General features: G+C 41.2%; 1 protein-coding gene across 3 annotated transcripts; it reads right to left on the reverse strand.

The window, feature by feature from the left end:
• Nucleotides 1-253: 253 nt before the first annotated feature.
• On the reverse strand, nucleotides 254-3,582 carry LOC148891699 (ETS domain-containing transcription factor ERF-like). 3 transcript variants are annotated; one of them, XM_089008790.1, is made up of 5 exons: nucleotides 3,548-3,582; nucleotides 3,355-3,406; nucleotides 1,807-2,044; nucleotides 1,505-1,640; nucleotides 254-661 (listed from the first exon to the last, which is right to left on the reverse strand). In XM_089008790.1, the coding sequence occupies exons 2-5, from the start codon at nucleotides 3,404-3,406 to the stop codon at nucleotides 425-427; spliced, it is 663 nt and encodes a 220-aa protein (XP_088864916.1). In that variant the 5' UTR covers nucleotides 3,548-3,582; the 3' UTR covers nucleotides 254-424. The 3 variants fall into 3 exon arrangements, with proteins under 3 accessions (XP_088864916.1, XP_088864915.1, XP_088864917.1); XM_089008789.1 differs by having other exon boundaries at nucleotides 1,807-2,047; nucleotides 3,548-3,581; XM_089008791.1 differs by lacking the exon at nucleotides 3,548-3,582 and having other exon boundaries at nucleotides 1,505-1,709; nucleotides 3,355-3,421.
• Between the last annotated feature and the right edge of the window lie 5,674 nt (nucleotides 3,583-9,256).

The following is a 9,256-nucleotide window of genomic DNA, read 5'->3' on the forward strand; positions in this document are numbered from 1 at the left end:
TTTAAACATAATTAACAGACGACGATAAATTTGTATTAATCTATGAAATCGTGGCTCCATCTCAACCCAAGAAAAATCAAAGTCAAGGTCTTTCTTCGGTGAATCTCTGCCTCAACAAGTGTCCCTGAAAGGAGCTGCTGTCCCCTGCCGTGCCGGAGCGCTACATATAAACAAATTACAAATCAAAACCGAAAGAAAATGTTGGAATGCGTATTTATTGTCGTAAAACACACAAAGATAGCGATAACTTTTGTTTAACTCTCCCCGTCTCACTCACTCTTACAGTCATTCACTCATTCACACGCAGCACGCACACACACGCACGCACACACATTCCACGTTGTGAGTGTGATCTGTTGTTTTCAGGAGAAAGCAGGATGATAAATCTACAAAAATAATTCAGTACAACTTTATGGTGCTGGTGTCAAAGCCCTCCATCCTCCTCTCGTGAAGTTTGCTTCCCGAGTCTCAGGCCACTGAGGCGGTCCCGCCAAGTAATGTAAGGTGAGGGTGTCTGGATAAATGGTGGCTGTGGAACAAATGGTGGAGTATAAGGATGATGAGGGAGACACCATGGTTGGAGGGGAAGTCGGGATGCCTGCACCGGAAGCCCGCTCCCGTTAGGGAGGACAGCGAAACCAATAGGGTGGCTCGGCAGCATCTGGAGGATGGATGGAAGGAGGCATGAAGGATGATGTGGAAGACCCATCTTGATGGCCAAGGGGTTCATCAGTTACTATATGTTAGAATAATTTGGGGCGGAAATGATTTCTTTTATGTGTGTGCGTCTTGATGTCAAAAGTTTCACTCTGTTACTACAGTGGTTAAAAAAAAATTAAAACATATTTTTAGCTCCCGATGCATCATGTCAAGGTCGTGCAACAGTCACCAGTAACGTGGAGAGTTAAAATAATGCAGTGAGATAGAGAGAGAGGGGGGGGGGGGGGGAGAGAGAAAAAAAGAGAAAGCCAGAGAGAGAGAGAGAGAGAGAGACAGGGGCACAAAGAGAGAGACAAATAGAGAGTGACAAATAGAGAAAGACAGAGAGACAAATCGAGTAAGAGAGAGAGAGAGAGAGAGAGAGAGAGAGAGAGAGAGAGAGAGAGAGAGAGAGAAAGAGACAGACAGAAAGAGAGAAAGACAGAGAGAGAGAGAGAGAGAGAGAAATAGAGAAAGAGACACACAGAGAGCGACAAAGTGAGGAAGAGAGAGAATCACAGAAAGAGAAGGAGAGGCAGAGAGAAAGACAGAGAGAGACAGAATGAGAGACAGAGAGAGAGACAGACGGAAACAGAGAGAAAGACAGAGAGCGAGATAGATAGATAGATAGATAGATAGATAGATAGATAGATAGATAGATAGATAGATAGATAGATAGATAGATAGATAGATAGATAGATAGATAGATAGATAGATAGATAGATAGATAGATAGATAGATAGATAGATAGATAGATAGATAGATAGATAGATAGAGACAAAGAGAGAGGAGAGAAAATGAAGACCTGATGGCACGATGGTGGCAGACAGTGACAAGATGGCGGCAGGTGGAAGTTGACCAAGACGAGTTGGCTGAAGTTGAACTTGTATGTGAATCGCTTGCCTTTGGTCTTGTGCAGGATGCGCTTGTTGTAGTAATATCTACACATGGCGTCATACAGCACAGGCATGATGATGTCATCCATTGTCACCGTGACGACGCACATATTTTTGGGCGGCAAAAGGCACAGCCATGAGGAAACAAACCCTTTTATGGCATGTGGTTTTATTAATGTTGAAAAAACAAGACTGTAGGTGGGTGCCTTACCTTAGCGCCCGACTCAGCTTGTCATAATTCATGTGTGGCTTTCCCTTCCTCTCACCCCACAGCCGGGCCAGCCGCTCGGGGTCGTGGATGACAAATTCGCCGCACTCTCCGGCCCAGCCGATGGTGTCGCCTTGGCCGCCGCTGCTGCCCAACAGCTCCAGCAGGAAGTGCCACAGCTGCACCTGACGAGAGCCTGTCGACCACGTCGGCTTGTAGGCCCAGTGGGGAAAAAGCACGGCTGCTAGGGGAGGACAAGTTTCAGCAATCGGATCCAGTTTAGAGTCTTATATAATCTGTTTTTAAAGCCTTGATGAAAATACAGCGATACCTCGGTTTACAAATGCTTTAGCTCACAAAATGTTTGCCTTATGAACATTAAATTCGCAAGAAATATAATCTTGGCATATGAACCAGTTCTCGGGAAACTCACTGAGCGCCACGATGGCTGGCGGACTAGTTTTCGGCAGAAGAACAACAAACCACATGGCCGAACAGCGTCACCGTGGCTGCCGGACTACTTTTCCACACCCACTTTCTTTGAGAGCACTCAGTGCATACATGCTTTGTTATGGAGTGGATACTTTTGCTTTTTTGGGACCAAAAAAGACCCCATCATAGGCTAGTGTTAAGCCGAAGAGGACACAAAAAAAATAGTCGAGCAGAAGAAGATCATCAAAAAACACGAACGAGGTGTGCATTTGTGTGACTTAGAGTCCCAGTACCAGTATGCTATGTCAACTATTGCTATGTGTGTCTAAGGGTGTTTCTGTGTTGTCTAAGCGACGGTCTCAGGCAATAGAAGAGGTTGAAAAACTCCTGTTGATTTGGATTAACAAAAAGCAGCTAGCAGGGGACAGTGTGAGTGAGGGTATCATCGCCAAGAAATCGCGGCAACTTCACTCAGATATCATCAAGAGGCAACTACATCAACGACCATCACAAAGGTAACTAAAACGACTTTATTATACTGTGCAGTTTATTTTTTTAATTATAATACAATAGCACATTTATTGTACATAAAATAAGGTATATTTTGTGTAGTTTTAATGCTTATTTGGTAGGAAAAATTATGTTTTATGGGGACCTGTAAACGGATTATTCTCATTTTTAATGATTTCCTACGGGAAATTAATGTTTGGAAGTGTTTCGCACACCGGCTTCACAGTGCAGAGGTCGCCGGTTCGCGTCCCGGTCCGGCCTCCCTGTGTGGAGTTTGCATGTTCTCCCCGGACCCGCGTGGGTTATCACATATATGGGGCGCTAAAAATTTCAACGCTGGTTCAATTTGGTTATTGTAACGGTTCAACTCAGTGGGATTTTGAGAAGTCGTGAGGCAATGAAATTTTCTGTTCTCATTTTACAAACATTTGAAGAAAATTGTCAGACCATTACCTTCATAGGTATATACAAGACAATTAGAGACATTTGTCAATATTTTTCAAAGTGAAATCAATGCACTCCGATCTTTAAAAACAACAACCGTGTTTTTGTGGAATGCCATTAAAAAAAAATAGTTATACATGTTAAAATTACGCATCAGATACTTACTTCGACTCCAGTAAGGTGAGGCACAATAACCGAGTGAGGCTGTGCATTGCATCTGTGGAAGAAAAAAATACAGACATGTAATGAGTCTTATTTTGAAAATCTATCCCAATGTACTGCATAAAATCAGGTTGCTGTCTCCCCTCCAATAAAATTATATTAAAGGCAATTGACATGTTGGCAAAAAAATAGCTACCTTAATGAAGAGGTATGAAATGAAGATGAGGAGGTGGTCCGCTTTCCGAGTGAGACAAGACTGAAAAGGATGGATGTTGTGGCTCAATCTTAAAATCTCCTCCTGGAACACCCACACCCCACCCCTAACCCCCCCCCCCCCCAAACCACCTCCCGACTTTTTTTTCTCAGGTATCCCACAACGATATGGACCAGGTGAGATGGAGAAACAGACAGATGGAGAGAAAATGATGCCCTTTAATTTTTTTAAGGCAACACCTGACCTGGATGAGACGTCACAATGCAGGGAGCGTAAATAAAAGATGCGATTATTAGACGGTCCCTGAAGGTGACACATGACTTGCATATTTTGGACAGACAGAAGAATGAACGATAGTTTTACAGTATGAGGAAAAAGTACACTCACACACACACACACACACACACACACACACACACACACACACACACACACACACACACACACACACACACACACACACACACACATACACCAACTTATATTGGTAGTCTGAGTTTAGTTAGCTGACACCAGAGCCTTTTAATTCCAGTGTAAACACACATAGTCTGCCAGACACACATAAATTATGGATGTGGCGAATTGACTTTTAGCAGCTCAGGGGTCATTCGCCCCCGCTACCCCCCCCCAAAAAAAAAAAAAACAACTAAAACCCAACACACATTCACTGCCATTCACAAATTTATTCGGGAATTGAAAATATGACGAAGAGCGCCATTCCTGGATTTGTTCAGGTTTTGTTTTTTCATGCTTGAGTGCCGATAAAGCGCTGTCCATGGCCTCTGGCAATGTTTTTTCTTTTCCACAAGGGGGAGGCATTTCCCTTTTTTCCTTGTTAGCACTTTGTTCCAGCTTCAGCTGTTGGTAAAGCGCTGTTTAAACCAATATGTATGTATTGTATTGTAAAACACACCTATAAGAGGTGTGTCTGTGTAAGCTCTCGGTTGTGCAGGAGTGCTCCATCGATGAAAAGGTTTCTTCAGCCGTCATCTGTACTTTTTTGAAGGTGTCGGACGTTTCGCTTCTTATCCAAGATGCTTCTTCAGCGAACTAAAGTCTTACTGGTCCTATATACAGTAAAGTCTCGTTATATCGATATCGGTTATATTGATAGTACTGCTTATTATGGTACTATTTCTATGAACGCAAAGAGAAAAATTACATGCCGCATGATCGGATATATCAATAGTCCGGTTATATCGATAGTTTTTCCAACTCCCGAGAATATCGATATAATGAGACTTTACTGTATATATATCCCCAATATCCAGACATAGCAGCGTCCGGCGCCACCATGTCTGGACATTAGGGATATATATATATATATATATATATATATATATATATATATATATATATATATATATATATAGGGCCGATACTACCAGTAAGACTTTAGTTCGCTGAAGAAGCATCTTGGATAAGAAGCGAAACGTCTGACACCTTCAAAAAAGTACAGATGACGGCTGAAGAAACCTTTTCATCTATAAGAGGTGTGTTTTTCAAAGAATAATATTTGCATTTTGAGCTAATAACAGCAATATTTTACAAACTCACATTGTGTAACTATATGGAAATGGGTGTTTTTTTTAGGGTTCTGTTAGCATTTTTTGCTAACAAGGTCATACTATTGGTCCATGCCTCATACATGACATTGCTGATACACCAAGACATTCTAATGACTTTTAAATGCTCAATTCTTGTATCGTCAATATGTGTAGGTCCTTCAAAAAACTATTTCTGCCCACCTCTCCTTGCATCTTTTTCTTAAAGCTAATTCAGCAAGAAAGGAATTGTGGGAATTACAGGACTAAGGTCTGAGGTGACATCCTGAAACAATTCTTGTCTCCCTCAGTCAATGTTATTAGTGCAACTGTGACAAACTGGCAGTGTGTGTGTGTGTGTGTGTGTGTGTGTGTGTGTGTGTGTGTGTGTGTGTGTGTGTGTGTGCGTGTGTGATGGTGCGTGCGTGTGTGCGTCTGTAGGGTTAAGTCTGGATTTGATCCTGTGCTAAAAGAAGGGTTTGTTTTATGGCTGACAAGAGCTCGATTTAATCTGGTGCTTAGCCTTGCGCTCTCTGTACTCATCCTCATCCGCCCTTCATCTCAATCCTATCATGTACACATGCACACGCAGCTCTCATCCTGTGTCGTTTGCCTTTTCCTCTATGTATGTATGAACATAGCACACTATGCCCTGTGTGTGCATGTGTGCGTGCATATGCGTGTGTGGAAGCGGATGATGGTATTGCAGCAGATGAGGGCCACACCGCAACGGGTCTTAAGGGTCAAATCAAGTTAGCGTCTTAGCCGCCTGGAGGCTGTTACGTGTGCATGTGAGAAAAAATGACACTAGCGCTTCAGAACTCGAATGGAGAGCAGAGTTGAGGAAGCAGACATAAGAAAGACAGAAATGAAGTCCTTGACTTTCATTCTTGTCGAAGACTTTTGCAGAAAACATTCATATTTGACTACTCAGGCAATGGAACGTTAATACAAAATGCTTCTAAGAAATGGTGTTGTTCACATCTCACATTCATAGTTGCATGTACACCATGGGTGTCAAAGTCAAGGCCCGGGGGCCCAAATCTCGCCCACTACATCATTTTATTCGGCCCGCGAAACCAAATCAAATGTGTAAAATTTCTCCACTGTGAGACTAATAAAGGCATATCCAATCCAATCCAATCCAAATTAGATGCTTGCTAAAGTCTGAACCTGAATTTCAAATTGTCCCATGTAAACCACAATCACAGTCATTATTTTTGACTGGTTATTCATTCACCGCTTTACGCCAAGCGTGTTCATATGAACACAGACATTCATTAAAAAAAAAAAGATCAAAACAGATTATTAAATTGGTTCAAACAGAGTATATAATTAACAATAACAATTATATACTCTATAATTAACAATAATCAATGTCGCAAGAAACAAGGTGAATGCTTTTGAAAATGAATTTATCTGCGTCCATATTAACACGCTCGGCGTACATGGGTTCATTCATGGGTTCATTCATCCATATAGAATCAACTTTAAAATTCTTCTTTATACATTTAAAGCTATCCATAACCTTGCCCCCCATACCTATCTGACCTTCTTCAACTGTCTATTCCCTCTCGTTCCCTCAGGTCCTCTTCCTCCCTCCGTCTCTCTGTGCCCCCCCTACCCGTCTCAGCACAATGGGTGACAGAGCTGCTCTGGCCCCAAACTTTGGTATTCACTTCCTCCCAACATTCGTAACATCGATTCTCTTCCCACCTTCAAGTCCCATCTCAAAACCCACCTATTTAAAATTGCATTTTCTGTGTAGTTCTCTCTCGTTTCTATTTCTAATTGTATTTTATTTATTGCATTCTATTCGGGATTGTATTTTATTTATTATAGTACCTATGCTTGTGTGTGACCGTAAAGTGTCCTCGAGAGATTTGAAAGACGCTTCAAGGACAACCGACATCACTTTTTTGTTTCCTGACATCAGAAAAACGTTTTATAGCATCTAAAATACGCAAAACACGCAGCATGATATTTTTATTCAAATGCAAAACACCAATAAAAATGACAGTGTCCAAAATCTGCAAAAAAATTGAGCTGCGAATTGGCCATTTTCAGAAGGTCCCGCCCCCAGTTCAAGACATCTTGCGTTGCTGGAGAATCAAAACAATGGCTTCAGATTCGGAGAATATGCTTTCTTGTTACACATCCAGTTATGAATATGATTCAAATAGTTCTGAAGAGGAAAGCATACATGTTTGCAATTGAGTAAAGAATTTATTCCGTGCCATTTTGAGGCACCTGGACTGTAATATAGCGTCCCAGAAAAGAGGCAGAAAATGGCGACCTCTTGTAGACATGACAGTGTATTGAGTTTCCACAGGCTGATAAATTCCTTATATGGAGCTTGGACGCCCTCTTCTGGCGCAACACGAGGTTTTCAGACCAAACAAGCATTGACGTGATGGAAGGACTGCTACAATGTGTCCTTTTTTTTCGGTCAGGGGCGTTCCTTCAGTGACGTCACGTACGGACTCGTCACCAACGCAAAAACAAGACTTCCTGAATATTCAGCGCAAGTCTTAAAACATAAAATATAGCTATATGCGGTGGAATCTTTGTAAAATACGCTCAGTAGAAGTCATTTAAAGCCATTTTACAAATTATGGACACAAATTGTCCGGAGACGTCGGTTGTCCTTTAAAATGTAATGTATTATTATTATTATTTGTTGTGCATTCTATATGTAATATGTGGAGGGAATTAAACATTCTAATGGCTTCCCCATATTCAGAACCGCCCCCGAGAGGAAACCTTAACCACAATGCGGCCCGTGGCAAAAATTTAGTTTGACACCTCTGACGTACACCAACCGGCCAACCGAACACCAGCTTCTGAGAGCACTCGCAAGGCTACACTTGACAAAGGCACACATCAGAAATATGAATATTTCACTTCAGAAGTGCAATGATTAATCGACAACTACTTGATTCTCAAATTAGTCAATGTTTTGTTTTGGCTCCTCCATGTAAACCTTTGTGTCGAAACAAATTCCTTGTGTGCTCTACATACTTGGCAATAAAGATGATTCTGATTCTGATTCTCTGAATCAAAGTAAAAAAAAAAACACTTTTACTTTGTAAAACAACGACCAACATTTTCTGACAGACCAAACCAGGAACTGAATCATTTTATCACTTGCATTTTATCAACTGTCAATTTAAAAAAGCCCTATTCTTAAAAGTGTCATTTATCAATTAATACAACAGTTCATTAAATTACTCAAATCGAAACCCAACCACACCGGATTGATGGAACACTTTTCATTTCATCACATTGTCATACAAAATATCTATTTCTACAAAATACAGTGTTACTTTCCTATATTAAATACAGAGCAAAATTATTCATTTATTTCAGGAGCAGATTAATGAGATTTTAATTCATTTTAACAAGGAAAATGTATTTTATATGACTTTATATGACTATGTATTATATATGAGTTTTGAAATTGGTGCTACCGTGTATACTTAGGTCATGTTACTAACTAGAATATATAGTGGCTCCACAATGGGGTGCTACAGTCATCCATCTCCATCTTGAAGACAAAGACAAAATACTTGCACCCACAGGCCACATAAGGAAACGAGTGAAAAATTAAGTCAATAAAAAGGACAATAAACAAAAAGACCGGCAGTGAGTCACAATGGAGGGTATGTGCGTGTGTATGTGTGTGCGTGCGTGCGCACGTGTGTGTGTGTGTGTGTGTGTGTGTGTGTGTGTACCATAAAAACACGATGACGTCCTCAGAAGGTTACAAAGACTCGCCAGTGGTTCAGGTGTCTCTCGGGGGACCCGCGTGGTCTTTTAAAGCTTTTCTGGTGGCAAACCTACCATCTCTTTTGTAGCCTGGTAGGACAAAAGATAAAAAGGGCAAACAAGAAGGCAGGGGAAAAAGGATGCTCAAAGAACCCAAGAGTTACTGGGACAAAAAAATACTTTACATTTCAGAAATCTGAAAATGTTTGAGGTATAGAATGTATGCATTTTTTTTCCGCAAACGATGTTATGAAAATGAACAAGGCTATTTCAAGGTCAAATAAGCATTTGTGTAGCATTAACAAATGGGCAAATATCTATTTGAGTCACTTCCGGGTTGAGTGAACGCTGGCGCGTGTGGCAGCCGCTGCTCACCCAC

The sequence above is a fragment of the Hippocampus bargibanti genome, linkage group LG11, assembly GCF_051943395.1.
Source record: "Hippocampus bargibanti isolate YZ-2025 linkage group LG11, ASM5194339v1, whole genome shotgun sequence".
NCBI lineage: Eukaryota > Metazoa > Chordata > Actinopteri > Syngnathiformes > Syngnathidae > Hippocampus > Hippocampus bargibanti.

Coding starts and splice junctions, on each gene's coding strand:
- LOC148891699 (XM_089008791.1), bottom strand. CDS start 3,406: ATGCAATGCACAGCCTCACTCGGTTATTGTGCCTCACCTTACTGGAGT. Junction 2,045..3,354: donor CTCACCTTACTGGAGTCGAA/GTAAGTATCTGA, acceptor CTCCCCTAGCAG/CCGTGCTTTTTCCCCACTGG. Junction 1,710..1,806: donor AAGCTGAGTCGGGCGCTAAG/GTAAGGCACCCA, acceptor TTTGCCGCCCAA/AAATATGTGCGTCGTCACGG.